At 41.1% G+C, this 27,833-nt stretch overlaps 2 protein-coding genes across 3 annotated transcripts; both read left to right on the top strand.

Moving 5' to 3' along the window:
- Positions 1-1,224: 1,224 nt before the first annotated feature.
- Positions 1,225-20,317, top strand: LOC126640478 (pantetheinase-like). 2 transcript variants are annotated; one of them, XM_050316290.1, is made up of 8 exons: positions 1,225-1,381; positions 3,094-3,335; positions 3,429-3,559; positions 5,735-5,927; positions 7,384-7,675; positions 8,846-9,219; positions 11,467-11,670; positions 19,685-20,317. In XM_050316290.1, the coding sequence occupies exons 2-7, from the start codon at positions 3,123-3,125 to the stop codon at positions 11,668-11,670; spliced, it is 1,407 nt and encodes a 468-aa protein (XP_050172247.1). In that variant the 5' UTR covers positions 1,225-1,381; positions 3,094-3,122; the 3' UTR covers positions 19,685-20,317. The 2 variants fall into 2 exon arrangements, with proteins under 2 accessions (XP_050172247.1, XP_050172246.1); XM_050316289.1 differs by lacking the exon at positions 19,685-20,317 and adding an exon at positions 11,895-12,821 and having other exon boundaries at positions 1,228-1,381; positions 11,467-11,637.
- Positions 12,949-21,194, top strand: LOC126640479 (pantetheine hydrolase VNN2-like). The gene is made up of 8 exons (XM_050316291.1): positions 12,949-13,606; positions 15,545-15,776; positions 15,881-16,011; positions 17,042-17,234; positions 17,832-18,123; positions 19,002-19,375; positions 19,481-19,651; positions 20,877-21,194. Exons 2-8 carry the CDS (start codon positions 15,564-15,566, stop codon positions 20,982-20,984), a joined length of 1,482 nt encoding a protein of 493 aa, XP_050172248.1. The 5' UTR covers positions 12,949-13,606; positions 15,545-15,563; the 3' UTR covers positions 20,985-21,194.
- The last annotated feature ends 6,639 nt before the right edge of the window (positions 21,195-27,833 follow it).

Here is a 27,833-nt window from a genome sequence, read left to right on the forward strand (position 1 = left end):
AAAGGCATTATTTTTCTCAAGTTTCCTTATCTAACAGCATAGTTATTGCACATTTATTTCTTGACTTGATTTTGCAGCAAAAATAAATTGCTCTGCTGGATGGTTGTGTTTGTGTTTTTTATGTAGTCGCTTTGGTTGTCACAGGCTTGGCCTTGGCACTGGGGACAATAGAAAATAAATTCCTCTGACTTCAGTGGTGTAGGATTTAGGCACATAAGAGTGGGTTGTGGCCCAACAAAAAACAATTTTTAATGATTTGAAATTTTTTTGGAGTAACAGAAGCCATTTTCACAATACTGTTCTGCCCCATCTCTGAACACGCACTGTTCTAAATCAGAGAATAACAGAACATCTGAAGGTTCTCATTTACTTTGAAAAAGAAAACAAACCTCAAAACACTGTTGATTCAAAAAACAGTTATTCAAGTCAGTGTACAGTGTAATGTGTTATCATACCATGCCCTAACTCACAGCTGGAGGAGTCTACTTGGATCTTTCTGGCCACATCTTTAGGATGTGAAAAATTTCCTTTCCACAAAACTGTCGATTACTGTGTCACCTTTTCCAAGCAGGCAGGTGGGTCTGTATCAAAAATTCTCAAAATGAGGAATTTTTCAAGAGTAAATCTGTGTTCCCATTAAATGGTTGCTCATGCTGGTGTGAGGGAGAGTCAAGGCTGTGCCAGCAGGTGTTGGTAAGGGCTAGTGAACCGCTTGAACAGACAGAATGCACTGGCACATGTGAGGGTGCAGACCCTGCAGACTGTACTTTTTAGGCAAGTGGACTGGATTACTTTGTGTGGTGCTGCTCAGGTTTCTATGTATGGCTAATTCTGTTGTTTGTTCAGCAAGTTTGTTCCGCATTAAAAACATTGTTTACGTTTAATCTGACCAACATAATTAAAAACCCCAGACTTCCAGGGTGCAAAATACATTGTTTTTTTTTAACAAAGCGAATGTTTTAAAAACAAGATTTTAGTCTGTAAAGGTATCAAATTGGAATCCTCTACAATTCATATAGTAGAAATAGTGCAACTCTACCTGTTTGTGGAAGAAAAGTACTGTATCTTTAAGTTTATGCCTGTGCCCTAGGATATGGTGTCCTGTTACAGCTAAGTAACATGACTATGTGCTGTTGCTAAAAATAATTGGCTTCTGATTTCCTCATCCCTGCCCACATGTACTCACTGCTGTGTAGTGATTGCATGGTTGCAGGTGTGACGTTTCGCACAGGCTTCTCCACAGCAAGATTAACCCTTCGAGGGCGCAGTAGTCTTCCACGCACTCTGTCCTAGCACAAGAAAAGAAGCAGAACCAGTCTGAAGACAGACTCTCTCTATAGCTAAGCTGATTTAGCACCAAATTGCCTCCTGTTTCACAGAAGTAAGTTTTTGGGTAACCGTCAGCAGCAGGCAGTAGCAGAGATGGGGGCGGGTATGGTACAGGGCTGGGAAGAGTGGATCGGGAGGATAGAGGCGTGGAAAGCAGACAGACTCTAGATAAAGTTTCCCCTTACATTGTCCGCAGCAGCGTATAGCCTGCACTACCGCAGTTTTGTTAAGTTTATTCGGTCGGTTTGTTTGTTGACTTGCGTTAGTTCCTTGTTCCTGGGTGAGCTCCCAGCCCTCCAGACAGTAGGCAGATAAAGGCAAACAGGGATGCCTCCACCCCACTGTACTGCAGAAACCCCCTTGTCCCGGCAGTGTGAGTTGAACTTTGCAGAGCAGTACCTCGGCACTGCACTTAAATTTCTCTGTTCAGCCCTGCCAGGTCAGTCACTTTTGTGGCTGGTGTTCTCGCTATTGCTAAAGAAGGGAGCATTTCCTACTTCCTCCTTTGGACTGGTGTCTGATTGTGGTTAATATGATTCAACCCATATTTGATTTGGTAAGAAAAATGGAGTGGAGAGAGGGGGAAGGCTTCCAAGCTACATTAGTTCAAGTATCTCTGAAATCTCTATTGCAACCTTTAAAAGGCTCATATTTAAGTCTCCTAAATTAACATTCTGTATCTAGTAATGTGTGTAGAGAAGTACTTGGAGGTGATTGTTACCAGATAGAAATCAGTGTTCCCAATGGTTGAAATCCTCAGTCAGCACTACTCTTGCAGAGAACTTTGTGGTGTCTACATTCATCCACAAGTCTGTAATTTTTGAGCCAGCTCTACAATGGCAGTCTGTTGTAGCTGAAAGCAGACAGCCTGTTCTGCTTTCCACTGTTCAGACAACCTTTCTCAAGTGAAAATACTGCAACTACTAGAAAGACGAAAAATTGAAAATGTCATAGCAAGAAATGCATTTGAACTGAGTTGAAGATTAAAAGTGAAGGCCTCTCAATACACAACATGTTCCTGGGGACAGGAAAGGTGTGCAGAGGAACAGGCATGCTTACTGCTCTTCTACTTCAGGTTAGTGAGGGCCAGGCAATGAGTTACTTACCTGCCTGATTTCAGAGGAAAGCATTCCCTCCAGATTCATATTTCTGGTGGAAAGCTGTTGGAAAGTGATGTACAGCTGAACAGAAGTGACTGGGAGAGACACTTGGATGAACTCAAGAGACAGTTCTGTTGCTGGCATTTGAAGTGTATGACATCAAGTACAGTGAGATGCTAGTGCAATTACTTTAGTCTAAAGAAGCTCACTGCACATACTAACACATAGCATAGGGATTAAGGAATATGAAGATACTAGCATAAAGCAGTTTTCAAGACCCTCAGTTTTGCCACGCAGACTTCACAGAACACTCGCTCCATGGGTGAAACATCCTCCTTTCACCTGGGCATCAAAGATGAGCCAACAGAGATAGCAAAAGTCTATTATAATCAGTGACAGAGAAAAGTATAGCACAAAAAAAAAAAGGACTATTAATTCTAGATATGTTTTAATGACTTTTTTCTTGGCACAGTTAGTCTTGGCATTGTCCAGTATTTTAGTTATGTTCAGTTGCGACATCCTTAGTGTGTGCTGTTGTACCTTCCCCTATATCCCCCAGATAATGTTTTAACAGACCAGCAGTTCTTCCCTCTTGCAAAGTTAAACTTTGTCCCTGTTTTATTTTCTGTGCATGTTCCTTTCGTGCTGTTTGTCCATGACTCAGAGCACTCCAGGAGCTGCGAGGCACCAGCCATGCTCCGTTCCCAGCCTCTCCTGCATGCTGGGGTATTCGCTCTCACAGTCCTTCAGGCTCTTGCCTCCGACACCTTCATTGCAGCCGTCTACGAGCACGCAGTCATCCTGCCAGATCCCACTGACAAGCCCGTTTCTCCCGATGATGCTTTGGCCCTGATGAACAAAAACATGGATGTCTTGGAAGGGGCCATAAAGGAAGCTGCCCAGCAGGTACTAGATGTATCATGAGGGTTTTTAATTGATGTTTTCTGCTCCGTCTGATCCCCTTGGTGGGTGAGGTTTTAACAGAGCCTGTTGTGACAGGGTGCCCACATCATTGTGACTCCTGAAGATGGCATCTATGGCTGGAAATTCACGAGAGAATCCATCTACCCATACCTGGAGGATATCCCTGCTCCAGTGGTGAACTGGATTCCCTGCACTGACCCCTCAAGGTGACTCCTTCTGCATTGATTTATGTGGTTTCAAACTAGTATCTCATGGAGTCATGAGCAGCTCCCACTAAATGCATAGGAACTGCTAATGCTTTTGACGTAAGTTTCAATTAAAATTGAGTTTGAAGGTAAGTTACATGATAAAATATGTAGCATGTCCATGATTAATTGGTGAGGGAAACATGCTAAAAAAATTGGACACTTCAAGGAGAAATTCAAACATACAGAATTTTGGTTACAAAAAGCAGAGGAAATGGTGTTTTTTTTGGAAAAGCTTTGATGCCAGAATATGCTGCTTTTCATTCTACTTTCAATTTTTTTCACATATTTTAAATAGAACTGACTGTATGTTATTAACACTAGTTCTTCTCGGTTTTTTATTTGTCTTTTACAAATGCCATGTCCAAAAAATGGACATTTTTCTGGACAGTCGAGAACTAGTTTCTGAGCAGCTAATAATAGAGATGATGAGATCAGTAGTCAAAGTTCAAACCTCAGACACTTTTAATCATAGTTTTCTGCAATTAAGGTAAGATAAAGACTGAATTGCTAGAGTCTCTGTGCTGTAGAACATGATCTGTCGTTCAAGCAGCATATTCCAGCAGTTAAAAACTAACCTATAGTTGAGTGCTGGACTTCAGAGTCTTACAGCTTACACTAAACGTTCAGCTATGGAACTACAACCGTGGTCTGCCTTCTTCACCACAGCTTTCTGCAGCTGCTTGATGATGAGTAGCTTCTTGTTATATCTGTGAGGATATAATTCTTCAATGGTTCTGAGAAGAACTGTCATAATGGAGAGTAGTGCAGGATGTGCAACTTTTTACTGAGATATAAGTAGCTAAAATATACAGCCTTTCAGTGAATCACAGAATATGCCAATTTGGAAGGGACCCACAAAGATCATCGAGCCCAACTCCTGGCCCTGCCCAGGGCCATCCCCAAGAGACACACCATATGCCCAAGAATATTGTCCGAATGCTTCTTGAACTGTATCAGGCTTGGTGCTGTGACTACTTCCCTGGGGAGCCTATTCCAGCACCCAGTCACCCTCTGGGTGAAGAACCTTGTTCTAATATCCAGCCTAAACCTCCCCTGACACAACTGCAGACCCTTCCCTTGGATTCTGTCACTGGTCGTCAGAGAGAAGAGATCAGTGCCTGTCCCTCCTCTTCCCCTCACAAGGACATTTTAGACTGCAATGAGGTTTGCCCTCAGTCTCCTCCAGGCTGAACAAGTCAAGTGACCTGAGGCACTCCTGATACCGCTTCCCCTCAAGGCCCTTTACCATCTTTGTTGTCCTTTAGATGCTCTCCAAAGGCTTAACATCTTTGTGGAGTGTGGGGTGGGAGTGTGTCTAAGCAAGTCTTTATTCCAGTTCTTCACACAGTTTTTGCAGAGGTGATCTCACTGTTCTAAATCAGGGGTTTCATTAGTGGCTTTTGGGAATATAACACCTACCATCACTGTCTGGCATACCTCATTCCTTGATGTTATATGTGCATCTTGCATGATAGTCCTCCTTGTCTAGCCCATGCACACCTTGCAAAGCCATATGTATTGCTGCCTTGCAGAAGGGTATAGCTGCTCTCTTTATGGCCTGATATGAGTGCTTCAGATGTGGTGCCAGTTTCTGGAACATGGCCTGTCACATCTTGAAATTAATAGCCCACTGCTCTTCATGCCATGGCTAGACATCTAAGCGATCCTGTCCATGGGAGGAAGTGAATTGCCTTGACCCTTTCCCCTGCACTATTCCACAGCTCAGCTCTGCTTGGTGTGCTAAGGGCCCAGGACTATGGTCCTCAGGTGTCACTATGCCAGATGCTAAAATATTTTCCAATGTGACATCAAGTTAGTGTCTTCCTCTGGAAGAGAGTCCTCTCCTGCCCTTTCCCAGCCTGAGGATTATCTACTTACTGCAGAGCATGTTCCAGATGCTGAAGGGGACTGGCAGACATGTCCTTGCAGATGCCAATTGGAAGGCTCCAGAACCTACCCCAAGGAGCAGGAGGCAGTCTGAGGCACCACTGCAGCAACTCTGTGTATCTGCCTGCCCTGCTATGGCTGCAGTGTTGGAGGTGCTGCTGGTGTGCCCTCAAGCACTCCAGTGATAGACACCACTGACAGCACAAGTTTTGTTAATGTTTTTTTTCCTTCCCTAATATACATTAGATTTGGTCCAGCACCAGTGCAGGAACGACTCAGCTGCATAGCCAGGAATAACTCCATCTATGTGGTTGCAAACATTGGGGACAAGAAACCATGTAACTCCAGTGATCCCGACTGCCCCAGTGACGGTCGCTACCAGTACAATACGGATGTCGTCTTTGACCCAGAGGGGAAACTGGTGGCTCGTTACCACAAGGTAAAGTGGCCTTGGAAAGGCAGGAACTGATTTTCCACTAATTCCAGATTGTCGCATTTGGAAAGAGAATTAGATGCCAGTTATATGTCCCATGTCGGAGTTCTGCTTCTGTTTATAATTTAAAAGAATCTCTCTCTTGCTATGAAATATTGATGCTAAATTTGCATTTACTGTCATGTTTCTCAAAACAGACTGGTATGACAAATGATTATTCTGGTGCAATTTAGTGGCATATAATTTTGATTGACTTCCTCAGGTCATTAACTCCCTACTACTGGAAATCCTGCTGCTTAAGTAGCTTCAATTTTCAGTGCCAGGTTTTTGCCAGACTACCCCTTCATGTTCCACAATTTGAAAATGTTCATCTGTATCTCATTACAGATGACTACTCTGATTTGAGAAAGACAGGCCCTTTCCTATAAATTTTTTTCTGATGCTGTGTCAGCATTGTTTTTGTGCAATGGGAATTATTTGGATGAAACCATGGACCTAAAATGGGTGTTAAAAGAGTTGAGGGCTTTGAAACATTTACACCCAATGAAAGTTCTTTCAATATTATGTTCCTACCTGCAAGTTTCATCAAAGTTGTTTATGAATTGTGTACCAGATATCATGCTGAGGTGGCTAGAGTGAAGTCAGTTGTTTATTTAAAGTACTTTGGGTCCAGTGACTCACCTGGTTGTTCAGAGATGATGCCAATACATTTTTTGTGAGCAAACTGGATGAAGGGAACACTGATAATGTGAGTCTGGTCTCCCTCCATGCCAACCTGGCATGACCCAGGTGCTGAATTATAAGTTCAGTAAATTTGAACCTCTTTTCTGACTTGCTGTCCATGTTCATTGTCCAGGCCACTTGGACAATAACAAAGAATTGTTAGAAAACATGTATGTGAAGGAAAAAGGAAAATGTTGGAAACTGAGAATGTTTGCAAACTTGGATTTTTCTGTTGGCTCATATCATCTGCCTTTCCGCCTTCGGCACAGCCTTTGTTTTCTTCTCTGTTCTACAATCTTCCGGTACTGTCTCATGCCTCATGCTGGTGTTGTGTACTTACAGTACTTCTGGGCATCTCCACACCAAGGTCACCAATTCTGTCTCTTGGCACCAGAACCTCCCTGCTCCTCTTATGTTATTATTTCTCTTCTGTGTGCATTTGGGTCACCAGAAGTATAAACTAGATAGGGAGAATGGAGAGATTATTTTTATGATGACATCAGCAGACCTGAAGACAGCCAGCTGCTTTCCTAGCTAGATACCAGGGCAATATGTGTCTCCCCATATCCACCTTTTGGGTACTATGATCATACAGTTTTAGACTGACTTCCTACATGCGACAGGTTCCAACACAGGTCAAAAATTTTCACAAGTCATTCTGAACAGTTTTATGGAGTGACTCCAGGATCTCGCAGTAAGTGCCTCTCTTACTGATTTATCTTTTTTCCTTCCCCTACAGTATAATCTCTTTATGGGAGAAACTCAGTTTAATTACCCAAAAGAGCCAGAAGCTGTCACCTTTGAGACTCCCTTTGGGAAGTTTGGCATTTTCACTTGCTTTGACATCCTTTTCCATGAGCCTGCAGTGGTCCTGGTGAGCAAGATGCAGGTGGACACTGTGCTCTTCCCGACGGCTTGGATGAATGTCCTGCCATTTCTGACTGCAGTTGAGTTTCACTCTGCCTGGGCTATGGGTATGCGTGTCAACTTATTAGCTGCCAATACTCACAAGACCAGTTTTGCAATGACAGGTAATTTAACTCTTACTGTGTCTGAAAAATCTTTATAACTGTGAATCTGTATTTTTTGTTCTACAGGGTGATCTTGCAGAGGAATATAATGTGTTTATCTGGAAATCTAGTCACCAAATTTTAAACCTGACAGATCCCATCCCTATTGTTGCCATACAAGGCACAGAAAAACTTTTAGTGTTTTCTTTGCCCTAGCTTCATAGGATTTTCCTTTCTTTCTCTAATGTCTCAAAACAAGTAGTAAGTTACTGCTCCTTATGCCTGAATAGAAATTTTGACACTTAAGCTCTTTTTTTCTCCACTTCTGTGATTGAATGCCAAACTGTAAATATACTTGTAAACCTCATACATGGCTACGTTTATTCTGACCAAATTGAAGACTTATTTGTAGCTATACTTAACATGGTTATGGAAAAGCTTTAAAAACAAATTTTCAGACCTGCTGCAGTAACAATGCTAAGAAGTCTGCATTTTCACTTTACAACGTAGGATTGATTTTTTAGACCTTGGTTTATGGGACAGTGTATTTCAGTTACACCAGTATCTATCTTCACTGAGCTGTGAAACCAAAGTATTTGGGCTTCTCATTTGACATGCCTGACAGGCTTCCACATGTTGTCTGTTTTATGCAGCTCTTTGGTAGTGATGGGTATGGGAGATCTACTTTGATTTCCCTTGGTTGCTTAGTACTGGTCAAATATGAATTCCCCACACTGGGAGGAGTTCTCAGCCAGTTTAAAGGGGGCTGGACAACTGCTCTCTCTTTCTGTGTTCACCAGGCCTGGCCTGTGGTACTTGACTGTGTTGTGTATTGGATTGTCTCAATCATGGGTGGCCCTGTCACTTCAATTAGCTGAGAATAAAGGAATTACCAAGTCACTTAATTGCATACAGTAGAAAAGAGAACTGAGGAGGCTATAAATACAATCAGAACAGAACAGAACAAACATCCTCTGTGTTTGGCTACACTGAGCAGACCTCATCCAGGGGAATAAATGCTATTCTTTGCCAAAGCACAAGCTCTATGTACTGAGTTGTTAATGGTCACCTTTAGGGAGACTAAAATCTCTATAATCTTTATGGAATAGTTGATGAGCTAGAAGTAGCTCATCACTTAAAAGAACAATATGATTTTTTTAATTCTTGGACTGACTGTTGTGCTCTCCTCAGGAAGTGGTATTTATGCACCAGATGGAGCCAGGACATACTTCTACAATATGAAAACTGAAGAAGGTCACCTGCTCATTGCTGAACTAGATGCACACCCTCGTCTTTCTCCTGCCTCCCCACCTGCTGTCAGCTGGAGCTCATATGCTTTGAGTGTCAAAAGATTCTCACAAAATGACCATGATTTCACAGGAATCATCTTTCATGACCAGTTCACTTTCACTGAACTCACTAAGCCTGGGGGAAATCTCACTGTTTGCCAAAAAGACCTCTGCTGTCACTTGAGCTACAAGATGGCAAGGAAACGAGATGATGAAGTTTATGTGCTGGGTGCTTTTGATGGGCTTCATGTTGTTGAAGGACAGTACTATCTGCAGGTAATTCTTTGGAGGAGGTTACTTGCTTTAGGAAGGTTTTTTACAAGGAGAAACTTTCAACTCTGTGGCAGAAAAAGACAAGGATTCTCTTGTATGCTGGAGTCCTGGTGTTGTTTTTGATAGCAATGGAAAGGAGTTGCTAAAACATCCAAGCCTACTTACCTTTAAAACCAGCAAAGGCAATGGAGAGGTCTCTGAGCCTCTTTTACATTCCCAGAGCACACTCACAATTTTTTTGAGTGTGCAGTACTGGCTAAATTTATGTCCTCTTCTGTGACTATCTGCAGTAATTATTCTGAATCTCCACTGCATCACAGAATCACAGAATAGTTAGGGTTGATAGGGACCTCTGGAGATCATATAGTCCAACACCCTGCCAAGGCAGAGTCACCTAGAGCAGGTTACACAGGAATGCATCTGGGTGGGTTTTGAATGTCTCCAGAGAGGGATAATCCACAACCTCCCTGGGCAGCCTGTTCCAGTGCTCTGCCACCCTGAATGTGAGGAATTTCTTCCTCATGTTGAGGTGAAACTTCTTGTGTTTTGGTTTATGGCCGTTGCTCCTTATCCTTTTACTGAGCACCACTGAAGAAATTCTGGCACCATCCTCTTGGCACTTGCCTTTGAGATATTTATACGCACTGATGAAGTCCCCTCTCAGTCTTTTCTAGACTAAACAAACCCAGCTCCTGCAGTTTCTCCTTATGAGATGGTCCAGACCCCTAATCATCTTTGTGGCCCTCCACTGGACCCTCTCAAGTACTTCCTTGTCTTTCTTGTACTGAGGAGCCCAGAACAGGACACAGAACTCCAGATGGGGCCTCACTGTATCTTCATCAAAGAGTTGCTGTTAAAAATCAGTTGATCATAAATATCTTTATGAGATAATTTAAAGTCACAGAAATGTTAATTTTTTGTCATTGCCCAAATCATAGCAATGAAGTTTACTGAAATGGCATATGACTTTTACTGGAAATATCCTATCTTCCTCTCTTTTAATCAAATGTTTAGGAAGAGAGTGAGTTACATCCTGGTTGAATTTGCTTAAAGCCGTATTTGAAAACATTCTTTGCCTTCATAATTAAATTATTGTGGCAGCAGACTATACTCTTTTTTTAGTTACTTCTGTCTGTCAACACAGCCTCTGCATATCAGCTGGTGCAGACTCCAGGATGTGAGAGGAGATCTTAACCAGAAAACAGCTCATCTAATGCATTTATGAAGGTAGTCTGAATAAATTCAGTTCTTGGTGAGCTTGGTTGTAAAATTTATTTCACTGGTTGTGGAAGCTGCCAGATAGTCTCTACCAGTACTGAAAGTTCTAGAAAAGACAAGAATTTCTATTCTTCCTTTTTCTCTCAGTATTTTTTTCATTTCTTCAGAACATATTCTTTATTTCTTTGCTTATTTGCATTTCAACACAAAACTATATTAGTTGAAGAATAATACTTCTGATTTTTGAAAATATGCTTCTGTCCCCCAGTATCTGACAGGAATAGAAAAGCTCCATCACCTATTAGCAAAACCAGCCAACATCCTTCAAATCACTCCTGAATAATAGGAGTGCTAGTGCCCTATTTCATATTTCCTCTTGAAGACTGTAAATATTTATCAGCTGGATAGTTAAGGACAATAGGGAAACACTAATTCCTACTTTCCTCTATGTGCTACAATTACTAACACTAAACTCTAACAGAAGATGCTAACTTCACCACCTTGGCCTATATTCACCAGTATTTTGATAGGGAATATCAAATTCAGATTTCCCATGGACTACCAGGCCATCTAATGAAGTGTCATTACCAACACGTACAAATACTAGTAGGTAGACCTGGGTGTACACTTGCACAGTGTACCCGTGAGAAGGACTTTGTTTCATTTGCCTAAAATTTCCATTCACAAACTTATCTTGCACATGGGAAAGGAACCTTCAAATAAGAGAACTGGCAATAGGAAGAATTAGTGGTAGTGACAAGACTGGGCTTCAGAAGTGAAATAAGGTGCTGTGGCAGCACTTACGTCAGAGACAGTCTATTTGTAACTACTAAGGCAATGCAGGTCTGGAAACCTCCCAGTCAGATCAAGGGGTGAAAAAATAAATTACAGCTGAAAAGGAGTTGCCCGAAGATTATGAAAAAGGTCCTGTGACTCTCATCTGCTTTTACACTCTGGCTTTGATGACACAAGGCTTTCCTATCAGAGTGTTTCTGTCTTGCTAAATACGTTGTTGTCTTCTCCTCCCCGCAGGTATGCACACTGCTCAAGTGCAAGAGCACAGACCTGGACACATGTGGGCAGCCAGTGGAGACAGCTCAGACCAAGTTTGAGATGTTCTCCCTCAGCGGCACATTTGGCACCAACTACGTCTTTCCAGAAGTGTTGTACAGCGGAGTGCAGCTGGCTCCTGGGGAGTTCGAGGTAATGAGGCACCCTGGAGCTGTGTCATGCTAGGTCCTCTGCAGGATAGTCATGGAATTAACTGTGTCATTCCAGCCAAAGCGAACTTGCTCATAGTGAATAATTCATCTATTAAATACCTAATAATGAAATCACTAGTTTCAGTAAGAGATGTGGTCTGATGTTCCTTCTTCCTGTTTGTCACATTTTTCTGAACTCTTGGTGTGTTCATATAGGTACTCCTCTAATGACATCCTTCTCTTACCTTTTTCAATCAGGTACTGAATGATGGGCGCTTGATAAATAAGACAAAACCGACAAAACCAGTTGTTACTGTGACACTTTTTGGACGGTGGTATGAAAATGATCATCTGAAACAAGACCCGCAGCCAACAGACATGATTGAAGCTGTACACTTTTTACATCCAAATGAGATACAGCATCCTCTACTACAACAAAACCTGCCACCACTTCTTGGTCAGAACATGACGTGAATCATCATTTCTTGGAAATCTCTGTTGAACCAAAACTTGGAATCAAAACCTCACATTATTCAGGTTATCAGTTCTGAAAAACAGCTTGACAACACCTCCTGTCTGCACTGGATGCTATTCAGTGATGGAACTGTTTGCAACCCATAAAAAAGTCACTGAGTTACCTAGTATTACATAGCAGCTCCTCCCTCCCATCTTCTCTATGTCCTTCTAGTCTTATAACACCAACATACGTGAAATACGCCTTGTCCTTTGCTCCTTCCTGTTAATGCTGGGTGGTGCTGCCCTGCAGATAAATTTGCTCTAGGGATTAGGGGATTTAGAATTCTACTTCAGGCGAACTACTCCTGGTGAGAAGGCACTGTTCACATCTTTGGTTCCTTTTCTTCCCCAGTGACCTGTGTTTTGTTGCTGCTGCTGGACCCTAGTGACCTTCTTTCAGCACATCAGTTTATAAACGTGCATGATTTGTGGCTGTGTCCTTAAGAGTGGTCAGAGACCTCTGTTAGTCTTATTTCTCCTTTCTTTTTTTTCACACTGGCACCATTCCTGGTGCTCTCAAAGTCCTCAATCCCATGTATTTCTGTTATGGAGCTGATGAGACAGTGGGAGTGCAAATACTCTCCAAACTCCAGCACTAATTACCACTGCTGTGCACCATATGACCTTTTTTGTTTTCAAATGTAAATAAATAACTCACATGTGACATAACATAGTCTCATGTCTCATAAACATAATGACATGTTTATCAAAAGCCACAGACAATGTTCTCTGACTCATGAAAGCTCAGCATCATTGCTGCTAGAGCCACACTGTCTTAAGACCTGGTTCACTGTTGGAGTCAGTTACTGTCTGACCACAGACTGATCACAGTACACCAAGGGACTATCCAGTGTGGTTCTCTTCCTGTGGGTACAAATTCAGTGCAGATACTGTACTTGTGTCCTGGGAACCTAGTGTGTGATACCACAACTTTCTCCCAGGGAAAGGACCTGGATTTAAGGGAAGCACCCAGGAAGGTCTTAGCAGAAGTTGTGTGGCCAGTCTCAGAACTGAGAGGCAGCTTCTTCAGGTTTGTTCATTGCTGTTGCCAGTCCTCTGGACAAGGGAATGCGTATGCTTGTAGTATGTAGCCTAACCCTGAACCTGGTGAGTATCTTAAATCCTGGATTTGGTTCCAGGCCATTGTTTTTTGGTTAAGGTATATTTGTACGTTGAGGTATATTTGTACAAATTTTCCTGGCATAAGCCATCATGACACTAAGTTCTTTTTGCTACAAAGATTGCATAACACTTATTGTGAAATGTGTTATTGCGTGAAATGAGTCAAGCATACAGAAAGTAATCTCATGCAAGTCCACCCATTACCCACATACCGACTTGCTCTGTATAAAGACAAGGCTGTGTGTAGCCACAGATGACAATAAACACTTCTTCGAGGGCAGTGCAGCCAAAAACCGTTTTGGTACCTGACAACTGAGTCAGAACCAAAGAAGGTAAGAAACTTGGGTAACCAAACACAAGGGATTTTTGTGCACATGCAGCTTAATCTTCAAGATTTCTTCTGGAGTGATCCTAAGAAAGTGGTCATAAGAAAGCAGATTGCAGTAGGTAAAATTTAGAAATTGTGACTCCTATTCGTGATGCTCTTCAAACAGAGACCTTTGGGCACCAGAGATCTTCAGAGCTTGGTTACTGAGTAGAGGGTGTGCTAATGTGTATTCTCAAACAATCAGTCTTCCTGGCACCATCCTGAGATGTGCAGCAGCCCCCAAAGACCCTGAAACTCTGAGTCGGTGCTGTGCTGAGCTGGGGTGGCACAGGTAGTGCCCAGGCTGGGGGCTGGCCACCTGCCTCCTGCAACCATGCCTGCACCCCTCACTGCCAGGTTTGGGCAGGAATGTGTCAGTGCTCGTCTCTGCCAAGATTTCCTGAACTTGTTTTCTTGTTGTGACTCAGGCTTGCCTTGAGCTGTGTTACTGCAGCAATGCTATCTCTGAACTTTCTGTAAATCTGTCAAGTGATATGTTTCTTCAGCTGCAGCACAGTGGTGACTTCTCAGTGACTTCCCTGCCGGGGGTGTAAGGCAGAATTGCTCAATGCTGGTGACTCTCTTGCCTTTGATATTGTGAGAGTTTTCGGGCAGGGTGATTGCATTTCCCAATGTCTGTTGGGAATTCTGCCACCCTGGGGAATTCCCAGGTTTCATGCAAGACTTCCTCCTTTAAAGCCCAGGCTTTGTTTGCTCACAGACTCCTCTTGGGTGACGTCTAGGCTCCAGACATTGGGCTTCCTAAAGCTTGTGCCTCTGCCGTGTTTTTGGTGCTGTCTGCTCTAGGGGCCTGTCACCTGCAAACCGATGTCAAAGCTATCTGTGAGCACAGCATAGTCTTCGAATCACAGAATTACTGAAGTGTTAGTTTCTCCTGAGGAAGCCTTGGTGCTGATGGAGGAAAAATCAGTCTTTTGTGTGACACAACATAGTGAAGAGGAAGATTTTTTCAGGGTGAAGAATATTTTCTTTGGTTTCCTGCTAAGTGGTAAAGGATGAGCCAGGTTTTGTTCTTTCACCCTCACAGATATACCATGGGTTCTAACCAAGGTTTTTCTAGACCTAACCTGAAACTATGGTAGTAATATTCTATTTACAAAATACTGTGCTAAAAACTGCCTTCCATGAGAAAAAAAACCCAAAACCTGCTTTCTAAGGTAATATCAAATTGCTTATGGTGCAAAAACTTCCTTTTGAAAGGACAATAGTAAGAAAGAAAATCTGTGTTAATTCTTTCTCACAAAACAAGCAAGCATGTTTGCTCTAGGCATAGAGGTCAGCACAGTTCAAGGGACAGTTTGCAGTGTGAGCCCAGCAAGGAGGACACTCTCAAGGCACCCACTACAACTATAGTAAGCCACTGGCCAAAAGCAAGAAGTATGGCAAGACCACATGTCTCATAAGTGCTGGTAAATCATCTGCACTCTGAAACATGATGGCTGTACTTCACACAGGTGTTCTGCCTTCAGCACTGGCTGAAGCTTTAACTGATGGCACCACGTGCAGTAAGGCTCTATGGAGTAGTGCTCCCTAAGCGAGGGAGTCTGGGCTCACGCCAAGATGGGTTTAAGAGCCTGGAGAGGGATGTGCAAATGGAATGTGGAAGTGCTCCTTCTAATGGAGCCCCTTGTAGATTAGCATTGCTTCTGGCAAACTCTGTTAGCCTTTTGTCCTCCTTTTATTTCAAACATTTCTTATTGGAAACAAGATTCCATTCCCAGAAATGTTCCTTTGATTTTTAATATAAATAAATGTCCTGATTATTGCCAGAAATATACTGGACCTTCTCAGGTTGCTCAACAGAAGATTATTTCGAAAGCAAACTTATTAGTCTTTATTCCTCCTCTTTCTATCTGTTTTATATTCCCCATGCCTGATCCAGGAGCTGCAAGGCACCAGCCATGCTCCCTTCCCAGCCTCTCCTGCATGCTGGGGTATTCGCTCTCACAGTCCTTCAGGCTCTTGCCTCCGACACCTTCATTGCAGCCGTCTACGAGCACGCAGTCATCCTGCCAGATCCCACTGACAAGCCCGTTTCTCCCGATGATGCTTTGGCCCTGATGAACAAAAACATGGATGTCTTGGAAGGGGCCATAAAGGAAGCTGCCCAGCAGGTACTAGATGTATCATGAGGGTTTTTAATTGATGTTTTCTGCTCCGTCTGACCCCCCTGTTTATATGTTGATGGGTGAGGTTTTAACAGAGCCTGTTGTGACAGGGTGCCCACATCATTGTGACTCCTGAAGATGGCATCTATGGCTGGAAATTCACGAGAGAAACCATCTACCCGTACCTGGAGGATATCCCTGCTCCAGTGGTGAACTGGATTCCCTGCACTGACCCCTCAAGGTGACTCCTTCTGCATTGATTTATGTGGTTTCAGACTAGTAACTCATGGAGCCATGAGCAGCTCCCACTAAATGCATAGGGACTGCTAATTTTTTAATCTGTTAAAAATCACAAGTACTGTAGACAAAAGATACATCAAAAAGAAGTCTTAATTAAATGGTAATGGGAATATGCCAAGTAAAAATCATTGAGACAGTCTTACTTTAAAACTTGCAAAAGGATGAAAATGAGAAAATTTTAGGCAAAATAATTATTTTAAAAAATGTAAAATTTTATCAATTCAGATCACTTGTGAAAATCCTCTGTAAGTATAAGCTCATCAGATGCATAGATCAGACTAGGCAATGGAGTCCTCAGCTCATATGTCTGAGTTATTTCTACACCAAATTGCAAAACATTTTATATAGATCTGAAAGAAATGCCTTTTGGAAATCCTGCCACTTGCAGAGTGTGCTGTGTTACACAGAGCTTCTCTGAATCTGTGTCAGCAGGGGACACCAAGAGGACTGAGTTCGTGTTAATTTAAGCTTTTATGTTCTTTTCTGAGGCTTTACAAAGCTAGAGTTCTGGAGTCCTCAGCTCTGTAAGTGCTGTGTCCGCTTTTTGTTAAAGGCTTACAGACAGCTGCCTAAAACAGTAAAGATTATTAAAAAAGGCTAAATTGTCTTTTGAAATCAAGGCTTAGAGGTGCTTGAAAATTCTAAGTTGTTTTAAATTTATATCTGTATATGGTTTATTCTTCTCTTTGTTGTATGAAGCTCTCTATATCTTGTGCATGTTAGCTGAGAATTCTATTCACACAGAAAATAACATTGTTAAGGGTACAGGAAAGAAGAACACAGGGACACAATTTTTTTTAAAGGTAAAAGACACTGTCAATTTGAAATGATGCTATGAACAGAAACTATGGTTTAATCTATTCCTTTTGCATATGGGGATGTGTAGTCAATGAAATATTTTGAATGCCTTTCTTCTGTGGATGCACTTAAACTTCTAGAAGTTTTTTCTTCTTTCACTGAAAATACTTCAGGTTTGGTCCAGCACCAGTGCAGGAACGACTCAGCTGCATGGCCAGGAATAACTCCATCTATGTGGTTGCAAACATTGGGGACAAGAAACCGTGTAACTCCAGTGATCCCGACTGCCCCAGTGACGGTCGCTACCAGTACAATACGGATGTTGTCTTTGACCCAGAGGGGAAACTGGTGGCTCGTTACCACAAGGTAAAGAGGTGCTTCAGCATCATCCTGTAATTTATTATCAATATATTTTTCATCTCCCTATCACCAATTTCAGCTTGTTTTTACAATATTTTAACATTATTATAAATTGTCAACCAAATCAGGATGATTTGATGCAAGGATCTTATGGCCAGGAAGTAAAATAAGCAAGTGCTTGACCAATCAGACATTATTGCCAGGCACATTACAGGTGCAGAGAGCTTGTCTGCTGCCAAATACATAAGGGCTACATTTATGATAGTAAATGGTAAAGAAACAGTGACAGAGTTTTCCATACTCCATAAATTTTAGCTCATACTTGATACATTCTTAGCCAAGTTAGTGCTTTTGCAAGGGAAGTCTTGGCAGAGTTTAGTATCTAATATTGGCTGGGCTTAGCTTCCAGGAGGTCCATGTGGTACAGCTAACTCATTTTGTAGGTGGATATGATCAACTGGATGGTTTCAAACCAGCTGTGCAGGCCAGCTCAGGTACCTCAACTCCCAGCTTTGCTTTAAAGCCTTTCTCAGATGCAAAATAGGTTTTCATAATCTTGAGGGGTTTTTTTGGTTTCTAATATGCCATTTTTTTCACCTGCAGTATAACCTGTTTAGAGGTGAAACTCAGTTTAATTACCCCAAAGAGCCAGAAGCTGTCACCTTTGAGACTCCCTTTGGGAAGTTCGGCATTTTCACTTGCTTTGACATCCTTTTCCGTGAGCCTGCAGTGGTCCTGGTGAGCGAGATGCAGGTGGACACTGTGCTTTTCCCAACGGCTTGGATGAATGTCCTGCCATTTCTGACTGCAGTTGAGATTCACTCTGCCTGGGCTATGGGCATGCGTGTCAATTTACTTTCAGCAAATACTCACAACATCAACTTTGCAATGACAGGTGAGTTACATTCAGGAAAGAGAAATTGTCCTCAGATTCAGAAGCAGGCAGAAATGTTTTAGACATAGGAAGTCTCTGGAAAATAGTGTTTCAGTCAGACTAACGATCTTTGTGGTACAGTACTAAATGTAATAAACACCTTCAGGCATTAAAATGCTGAATGTACTGGAAAAGTAAAAATTAGAAAGCCCATGACATTAAATTTTGATAATTTGAAAGTGGAATTTTATTTTAAAAACAGCACAAAGTTTCATTCAAATTTTCATTCTCTTGTTTAGAAGTATCATTTTTTGTTTAAAATTCAATCAACAGTTAAATGGAGAAAAAATGTTTCAATCAGAACTTAATAATGTACAACCAAAAGGAGGATTCCTATTGAATAAAATATTTACAGATTTTGGGGCTTCTAAGGAATTAGAGATATATATGTTTTGTTTTGCTCTGAATAGATATTTACTGCCTTTTTTTCCTGTAAACTGAGAAAATGTTGTTGTAGCTTCATCTGTAACTCTTCTCTAAAACCTAAGTGAAAACCACAAAGGACCATTTTTGCCTGCCCTAAATAGGCTGAATTGAGTTTAAGCCACAACCCTGTGTTTCATCCGGTTAAACATAACTACCTCCATGATTTCCTTATTCGTCAAATATGCCACTCTTAGAGCCCTGATCTATATTAACATGAACCTAAGTTTTAACACTACAGTGGATATTTTAGCAGTTCTGTGCTTTAAAATTCTTCCAAAACTCTCCATAAGGTTTTGACTGAAAATAGTGTCACTGACAAACAATACCAGTGTGGCATGGGCTGCGACTGGTCCCCCTGGCAAGCCATGCTGTGGGGTGCTGGCTAACAGAGGGCTGGTGATTGTCCTTGGCAGGCAGTGGGCTGTTCACTCCAGAAGGACCTGCCGCCTACCATTATGACACTGGGACTGAGGAGGGATGTCTCCTGCTAGCAGAGCTGAGTGCATACCCCCGTCTTTCCCCCACTTACCCTCCTGCCGTCAACTGGAGTTTGTATGCCACAAGTATCAAGAAATTTCCAGGAGAAAATGACACTTTTTCAGGATCTGTCCGGAAGGATAAATTCACTTTCAGTGAACTCAGGCACAAAGCTGGAAATTACACTGTTTGCCAAGGAGACCTCTGCTGTCATCTGATCTATCAGATGTCAATCAAGAGGAAAAATGAAGTTTATGTCCTGGGTGCATTTGATGGGCTTCATGGTTCTCTCATAAAATACCATTGGCAGGTAATTGTTTTTTTTCCCAAACCACTTGTCCACTACTGCATATTGAGAACTCCTGATTTTGAAAGTTTATTGGTGTTTTGCCTTTCTTTATCCTCCTCCCTGCAGATATGCACGCTGCTCAAGTGCAAGAGCACAGACTTGGACACATGTGGGCAGCCAGTGGAGATGGCTCAGACCAAGTTTGAGATGTTCTCCCTCAGCGGCACATTTGGCACCAACTACGTCTTTCCAGAAGTGTTGTACAGCGGAGTGCAGCTGGCTCCTGGGGAGTTCGAGGTAATGGGGCACCCTGGAGCTGTGCCATGCAAGGTTTCCCAGGCTGTGGTGCTAAAAACTGGCCTGTCAGCAAAGTCATACCTAAGAACCACTTTCACTGGTTTGCGGGCTGTAACTCAAGGGGACACATTAAAATAGGTGGATTGAATTAATCCTTACTGATGAGAACATATCAATCATATCAACCTCAATGCTGAGGTTAAGAATCTCTTTAGTGTCTTCTCTAGCAAATATACCTTCCCACTTCAGGTCCCAAATCTATAAACAACAGCTTTCAAGGAATTATTTTCTACAGGTTTCTGCTGATGGCCGTTTTAGGAGAAAAAGAAATCAGATATTCTGAGAAATTGTCCAAACAAGAAAAATTGCTTAGGACTATAATGCGTAAGAGCAGAGATCCTACTCAGTTAAAAAGTTAAAAACAATTTTTTAGGGCTTTATAGTGTTTATTTTTTTATTTGGAACTTAGAAGATACAATGAAGATGGTGAAAGACATCTGAAAAGTTTTTGGGGAAAAAAGGTGATTTTTTTTTTACGAGGTATGGAATTGAAAAGCATAGTTCACATTGCATATTTGTTTTTTGAATGGGACTTCTGTAAAAATATACACATCAAAGAATTTATTGGTATGCTAAGATAGGATCATAGTCTGACTTAAAAATGGTATGTTGTATTTTCTTAACAAATGCATGCTTATTTTTTGTCACAGAGGCTCTTAAAAAGTTGTCAACTGTGACAGTTGTCACAGTCTCTGAACAACAGGGATTTCAAATTGATATGTAAAAAGTAACTAAGAAAAGCTGGACAGTAGCTTGAAATTTTCTACTTCCATCTGAAAATTGTTTAGGGGTCTACAAATAAAAAAATATTTGAAATATGTCCTAGATATGTATATAATCTTCATTACCTTCTATGAGTATAATGAGAACCTAACAAATCAGTTATTCTCACGCTCACCTTCTCCATTTCCTCGTGAGGTGGAGAAAATAATCCTTATTTTCCAAAGACAGAGGAAGTTTTAAAAACCTCCTGGTCCAAGGAAATGTGGGAAGGCTTTGGTGGGAAGGCCATGGCAAAACCAGAGGGAATTCTGGTTTCTTTCATTCTCATGATTGTTTAGAAGTGTTGCATCAAAATATTCAACATCTAAGGTTTATTCTGTACTATGCGATATTGCTACTCTGTTAATGGACTGTTAGTGTCATTCTTTCTCTTTTCAATTAGGTTCTACGTGATGGGCGTTTGAAAAGTAAACATGGCACATCGAAACCACTCATAACAGCGACACTTTTTGGAAGAGTTTATGAGAAGGACCTGCCACATCCTCTGTGAACCTCCCAAAAACATGACTCCTTAGGTGTTACACAATCACCATAGGCAGGAGGGGAATTTCCTCATGACACATAGCAGTTATCCTGTATGATTCCTCTTCTGCAATCTTGCACGTCTGCTCAGCAGTTGCAGCAGTTTGGTTTATTTAAGAGAAAGGAAAGTGATCGCTCTGTTGCATGTACCTTTTTAACACTGCTTGAGCCAATGCAATTATTTTTTAGCATGAGTGCTCTCTCACATGAAACTTTTAAGTAGAAATTTAATTTCCCCCAAGATATCATATAGATTGCTAGGATAAGAGTATAAAGAAGACTGAGACCAAAACGTATGAAAATGTGGTTTGTCATTTTACTGCAGAACAAATTTTCTCCAAGGAAGCACATGATTTCTGTTTTTCTGTGTACTGTGGCTTCTTAGCATGCAATTTTGGAGTCTCTTTCCAGGAGTTGTTTCATCCTGGAAATAAAACAGCTAAGCTTGTACTTAGGGGAAGGACTGTACCACTTGGGAGCAGTCAGTCAAAACAGTCAGAGATTCAAAGTCGTGCTTGCTGGTGCCTTGTTCAGCACCTCAACCTTTTCTCACCTGACTTGTGGGGCTGACCTAGACTAGTCTTCCATCAAACATGAGAGGTTTTGGTCAAGCGTGGTTATGACTGACCTGTGGCAACCCTAATCCCACGTGACTGTTCCTTGTGTAGTGTGTACAGGGTCCAGAATCTCAGGATGCAGATGGCCATGCTAATGGTGGGAACTGACCCTACTCCCAGGCCAGTCTGGTACACTTGAGGAGCCTCTTGTGTTGTCCACAATGGACAACAGTTTGAGAAGGGCAAACGAGACTAACCAGGCTGCTTGTGAAGGTCTTTAGTGTCATCCTGTTAACTACAGGTTTGCACTGGGGTCAGTACAGGCAGGCACACACCTTGTAAAGCATCTCCACAGCAGAGCAGATGGAAGCTTCTCCCTGGGGGTGCTCCCACTGGTCATCCTTCCCTGTCTGTCTTCAGTGCTGCTCACTCAGGCCTCTGCACTTGCAAAGCTCAAGGAACCTCCCTGATAAAGGCAAAAGATAGATCCTAACTTGTAAGCTCTGGTACTGAAGAGCATCCTAAACCAGTTTTTGATGCGAAAACTCTGTCAGCTAACCCCTGGACCCTACTTTTTTGTTCTCTGGCTCTGATACCTTTCTGTTCTAGGCTTGATGATTCCTTGAGACAGTTCAGGCCTTGAAGAAGGTAGGTCTGGAAGAAAGGAGTCCATCTGGGGGGATCTGCTGCGTCCCACAGCCCTCTCACCTCACAGGCACTGCCAGAGCTGCCCACTCAGTCATGGAGCTAGAGCCACAGCTCCTCCTGCTCATGTGCCTGCTGCTCACCTCCAGCTCTCCCTTGGCTGCACTTCTGGCAAAATACACTGTAGTTACGTAGCCTAGAATTGTTCGAGTGGAAAAGAAAACAAAAACCAAAACCAATGAAGGGGAACTGCTACTGGAATAGCATGTGAAAGCAATTTATTAAAATCTTTTTTCACTCTTTAGCAATTGACAAAAAAAAAATCTGAGGGCGTTTTAGAAATAAATGCCTCACAGAATCATCAGTGACACTTTTGGAACAAATAAACTAAAGTCAGCAGTAGGCAAAGAGCAGCTTTAATAGCTCAGAAGTTTAGAGCATGTTGTTAAAACTACCGAGGTTTTAGGTTCTATCCTTGTATGGGCCATTCACTCAAGAGTTGGGCTTGATGATCCTTGTGGGTCCCTTCCAACTCAGAATATTCTGTGATTCTGTGAAACAGTTTGTAGGTTGATGGTACACTAAAAACTGAGTATTTCAGGAATTCTAGATATTAAGTTTATTATTACTATGTTTATCTTTCTCCTATCTCATGCAAACTTCCAAAAATGTCTGTAGCAGTGGAATCAGTGAGAGTTCATTAATGTTAATGAAACTGGGTCCCTGGGAAGATAACCAAGTTTTTAAATAAATTTTTTTTTTTTAAATTTAAGGGCAGATTTTATGTCATGTTCTGCTCCCTTGTCCCTATCCAGACTGTGATAATTGAACATAAAAATCTCTCACATATTGCTTGCTGGCATTTCTGAAGTTTTGAGTACTTGCCAGGTACATACTAAGATACAATTAATATTGCTAGTTAAATAGGATATCAGAAGAGGACTCTTGGATTTCATCAATTGGGGGTGCAGAAGTCCAGGATTCTTTGAAAATTACACTAAAACTAAATGTGAAGAATGGCAGACCTGCAGTTCGATGTGCTGCACAGCTTTCCTCTCCCTGAGAGTGTTCCAAGAGTGACATACAATAGACCTCTGAGGAATTTATTAATGCCTTTCCCATTTCTGATGACAAAGCAAGAATTTAGATGAGCAGAGAATTAAGTTACGCGGATTGTTGCAGCAACTTCAGAATAGCTCCATCATTTTAATATACAAGAACCACAGCCACTGCTTTTGGGTAAGGATTCCCTGGAGGGATTGCAAAAACCAACCAGATCTTCACCTCAGTGACTACAGAAACAAACTAAAGAAACATTCAGGATACAGAAGCAGAGAGGTAATGAATGACAGATGCAACAAATCATGTTTATCTGGAACAGTTTCTGTTAAATTCACAGAAGGTTAACCACCTATCTACTTTACTACCTGCTAGGTGTGAGTTAGAAAACAGAGAATGTTAGCTCATCTTTAGGAAAAAAAATAAAATAGAATCCTGTCCTTATGCTTTCCTTATGAGACAGAATTTGAATTTCTGAAAGAACTGGAATATTTACTGAGTCTGGGACAGATGTGCCAGAGAAGAAAAATCAAATTAATTTATAAGTAATTCATGTAAATGACCCCACCTCAAAAGCTACTACAGATGGCATCTTAATGAACCCCATCCTTTTCTGAGCTGGAAAAGCCTGCTCTTCATACGTCAATATTTCTTCCTTCTACCTTGATGCTGGCCAAAGCAAACAAGATCCACCTGTCCACAGTGTTTCTGACCACACAGAAAGAAAAACAAGTCCATAGTAGATTTTATTGGTGCAAGACTTAGATGAAGGTAGAAAAATACTCTGTTAAATCAAGTATGATCCAAACCTTGTATCTGACTTAAGTAAAACTGGTAACAATTTTAGGGGAAACTTTAACTCTGGTTGAAATCTAATGTACTTTAGTGTACATATTGAATTAAAGTAAGCAGGCCTTGAGGCAAAAATAGTCTGTTGTTTGGTTTTTTTCAAGAGAGGAGGACTCTTCAGCCATGTCCTTGTACATATATTTAAGTCATCATGACCTCAAGCTATCCATTGAGTAATGTGGAACAGGTACAATCAGAGATTGTGCAACTATTATACCCGGTAATTCAAAACTAGATGTTCATGAACAACTCATGTTATCATAGGTGAATTACTGGCAGTATGGGACACTGTTTCCAGGTACACTGAATTAGTGCAGGTATAGTGAGTGATAGACAGAATGGTCATGGCCTGAGTTTGAATTGCAGAATTTCTAATTGATCAACAATCAAAATATAAGCCCACTTCATGCAGACATGTATTTGCAGTGTCACTGTCCACCATCAGGGTAGGAAAGCTAAAAAAGAGAAATAACTTGAACAGGTTGATAAAGACAGCAGCAATTATCACAGGGCTGACTACAGCTAATACAGGAATGCCTCTCAGTGGCTTATGATGGACTATGAAATTGTCATGGATCTCAACAGAGAAGTAATTCCAGTATACCTTCTAAAAATGGACCTCTTGACACTGTAGACGAACACCACTTCCTACTGAAGCCACAGATGAGCATGACAGCATTATCCAGTGTTGTCTATCTGTAAATCAGACACAGATAGAAAGGATCAGTCCTGGTGAAACAGAAACTTTGCATACTGACAACACTGTGTTATTTTCTCTCTCAGTTTGGGAAAAAAAAAAAAAAAAAGAATTAGTAGAAGCACTTGTAGCCTCCACCTATGAAAGTATCAAAATGTTTCTTGCAGCCGCTCATTACCATAAAGTTGCATGTGAAATACTCCATTGTCTGTTCAGATATTCTTGTGACAGAAGGAAATCTCTACTAAAAACAGGTACAATATAAGAAATGAGTTGTAACTACATGATTTTAGCTTTGTCTATCTATCTTCTTTTGCTGCTTCTAATGTTACAGTTAATTTTTATAAACTCGTGGTTTAATAACTGTGACAGTGCCAGTTTTTAAAAGCAGCAAGGAGTGTATAAAGCAGGGATATATTTTAATGTCAAAAATATAACAAATCTTTAGGAAATGCCTTTTCAGAAAAAAAAAAAGGGAGAATAAATATTTGCATACAGTTGGTTGCCCAGCTTATGTACTGCAAAACATAATAACATAAATCTAAAATAAAGTAATTTAACTACCTTAGAGATAGTCCTCAAGACCAAATGATGATTTTTGTAACAACAATTTTTGAACATGTATTTCTAAATGAATGTTAGGAGTCTGAGACATACTTGAATTTGTCAAATGGAAACATTAAGGTCTCTGTTTATAGGATGATTATTTTTATACTCTTGAATTCACCTTGCTGTGTTTTTTAGACATATGAGACTGTGTTTTTTTCACTTAAAAAGGACTATTTAGGTTTAGGTTTTGGATTCTCTAGGGAAAATGCACTGAGGTTTGTTTCAGGCAAACTTTCTTGTCAAATTTATGGATGGTTTTGGAAAAAATTTAAATTATATTCTGTAACATTTATGAAAATCTTAGACAAAGTATAATAAGGACAAGCAGTTTCCATTAAGTTGAGCAAAGAAAGTACAGTGAACTCTAGGCCTATGCCACTGCTGTGTTACAGACTTTAGGATTCACTCTTCCATACTTTTTAGAGACCTTTTCAATTTTTCCATATACCATTGATTCCTGTGGTGATTAAGTGCTGCTAAATAACATCTAAAGCTCTCCCTTTCATTCATTGCATCTCCACTAAGAGCTAGAAATCTTGACCTAATGCTCTTTTCATTGAGTTCCAATAAAGTCAAATGGGGGCAGTGAGTTTGTTACAGTACCACTCTAATCAGTGGTGTTACATCAGTTTGTGTCTACAGATTGTGCATCTGCAAACACAGAGATGTTCTGCATTTAGCTGTGAATTCAAACAGGCATTATCTGTGGGTTTTTTCACTGTGACAGCATGGAGGTTCTCACACCACTTGACTGGGTTTGGTTGTAGATGGAAGTCATCAAATCTGACCAGGAGAGTCCAGAGACGGCGACTGATATAGCTACCAGCTTTGCAAAAGTTAGGAGCGCTGACTCTGTAAAATTTCCAGTATCTTAGTTTGTCACCCAGCTGACAAACTGTAGAAAAATTGAATAAAAATATACAAACTCCCCTACTTCACTAGTAGTTGTCTTCTCCAATTTTCTCAGAGATGTTTTTATGCTGAGTTGGCTGCAATAGCTAAAACAAATAAATAGTAAAAATACACTGTAGTTCACTCATGGGAATTTACTTTTAAAAAGAAAAATTATTCTTGCCTAAGAAGAAATCAAATATATCTGACACTGAGATATAAAAGGGAAGAGCAAACTGTGAAAAGGAGGCCACTAATACATAATGATGTACTTCCTGGTAGCTAAGCTGAAAGACAGAAAGCTTTTGGTAGGTGTGAGTAAAAAAATATGTGTTGTGCCTTTCATAACTGGTGTCAGTTAGCTGTATCTCAAGAGTATCCTATGGCTGTATGCATAAGGACTGAATAAAAGCTTAAGTTTGATCAGTCATCATTACCTAATAACAGGCTTAAACATTTATTGAAGAATTTCTGGGCCAATCTTTAATATTACACTAAGCCTTTTAGGTTGTTTATTCATGGTAACATTAACCTCTGTTTGCAGGAACTCTTCCAAATTCAGCATTAGACTAAACAAAAAGCAGAAGGGTTGTCCAACACTTAATGTAACAGCTCTTGTGTTTTGCCAAGGGAGTCTTACAATGCTAGTTGTTTTCTACTGAGTCTTTTCTTACAGATCATTGTCCCTTCTGCCACCAAGGATGTGACCTGTATTTCCTCCTTGACTTTCCAAGGCTCATCATTAGCTAATATACAGATTTAGTACAAACACTTGCAATGTGGAAGGGAGAAGCAGTAGCAGTTGCAGATAAGAACAAAATGGACTACAGGGGATGAAAAAAGGGAGGTGGGGAGGGGAGAAGAGAGAGATACTTTCTCTTCACCAGTCCTCACCTGCATGGACAAAAAGTTATGCAAGCTGGTAGAGGCACATTTAAACAGCTAAAAGTCCTGTTGCTACCATCTGTTCCCTCTCAGTGTCATTGGTATTGGACAGGTGATAGGTAGCAAGTGAGAACTTGATAAAAAGCAATAAATCAAATTCAAATTGACTTCAGTGTGCTCTTACCTCTTCTTTGGTAACCTGATATTTAATTGATATACAGCACCTACTGAGAAGATAAATGAAGCTTTTCTGGTGAAAAAAATAGGCTGCCCAGGCATGTCTTCCTGAGACTGGGCAGCAGAGGGTAGGCATGAAAAAGTAGAGCCTCTGACACTGGTAATTTCTGCACTAGTTGAGTTGATGTTTCTGCAGTGACACGATACCAGTGATGTTCATGCACAGCATTGCTGCTTCCCACAGCAGGAAACAACTGTGGAAGCAAAAGATGGCACTGGAAGGTTGCCCCCTTAAAAATGGCCCACAGTACGGTATCACTGGAATCTGCAGCCTGTTGGGCTTGCAAATGGAATATTAGAAACAGTCAAATTTCTTCAATATTTCTAGGAAAACAGCATGTGCCTGTTGCAGTCAAATTCAGCATTTGTGAAAGGCAACAGAGAACAG

Source organism: Myiozetetes cayanensis, unplaced genomic scaffold (assembly GCF_022539395.1).
Source record: "Myiozetetes cayanensis isolate MyiCay16 unplaced genomic scaffold, myiCay2020 scf2-11, whole genome shotgun sequence".
In the NCBI taxonomy this organism is placed as follows: Eukaryota; Metazoa; Chordata; class Aves; order Passeriformes; family Tyrannidae; genus Myiozetetes; species Myiozetetes cayanensis.

Bases quoted from the DNA above. Each gene is read 5' to 3' on its own strand.
- LOC126640478 (XM_050316289.1), top strand. From the start codon at position 3,123: ATGCTCCGTTCCCAGCCTCTCCTGCATGCTGGGGTATTCGCTCTCACA. The intron at 5,928-7,383 runs GTAAAGTGGCCT...CTTCCCCTACAG, and splicing joins TGGTGGCTCGTTACCACAAG to TATAATCTCTTTATGGGAGA. The intron at 11,638-11,894 runs GTAATGAGGCAC...TTTTTCAATCAG, and splicing joins TGGCTCCTGGGGAGTTCGAG to GTACTGAATGATGGGCGCTT.
- LOC126640479 (XM_050316291.1), top strand. From the start codon at position 15,564: ATGCTCCCTTCCCAGCCTCTCCTGCATGCTGGGGTATTCGCTCTCACA. The intron at 16,012-17,041 runs GTGACTCCTTCT...AAAATACTTCAG, and splicing joins CCCTGCACTGACCCCTCAAG to GTTTGGTCCAGCACCAGTGC. The intron at 18,124-19,001 runs GTGAGTTACATT...TGTCCTTGGCAG, and splicing joins CATCAACTTTGCAATGACAG to GCAGTGGGCTGTTCACTCCA.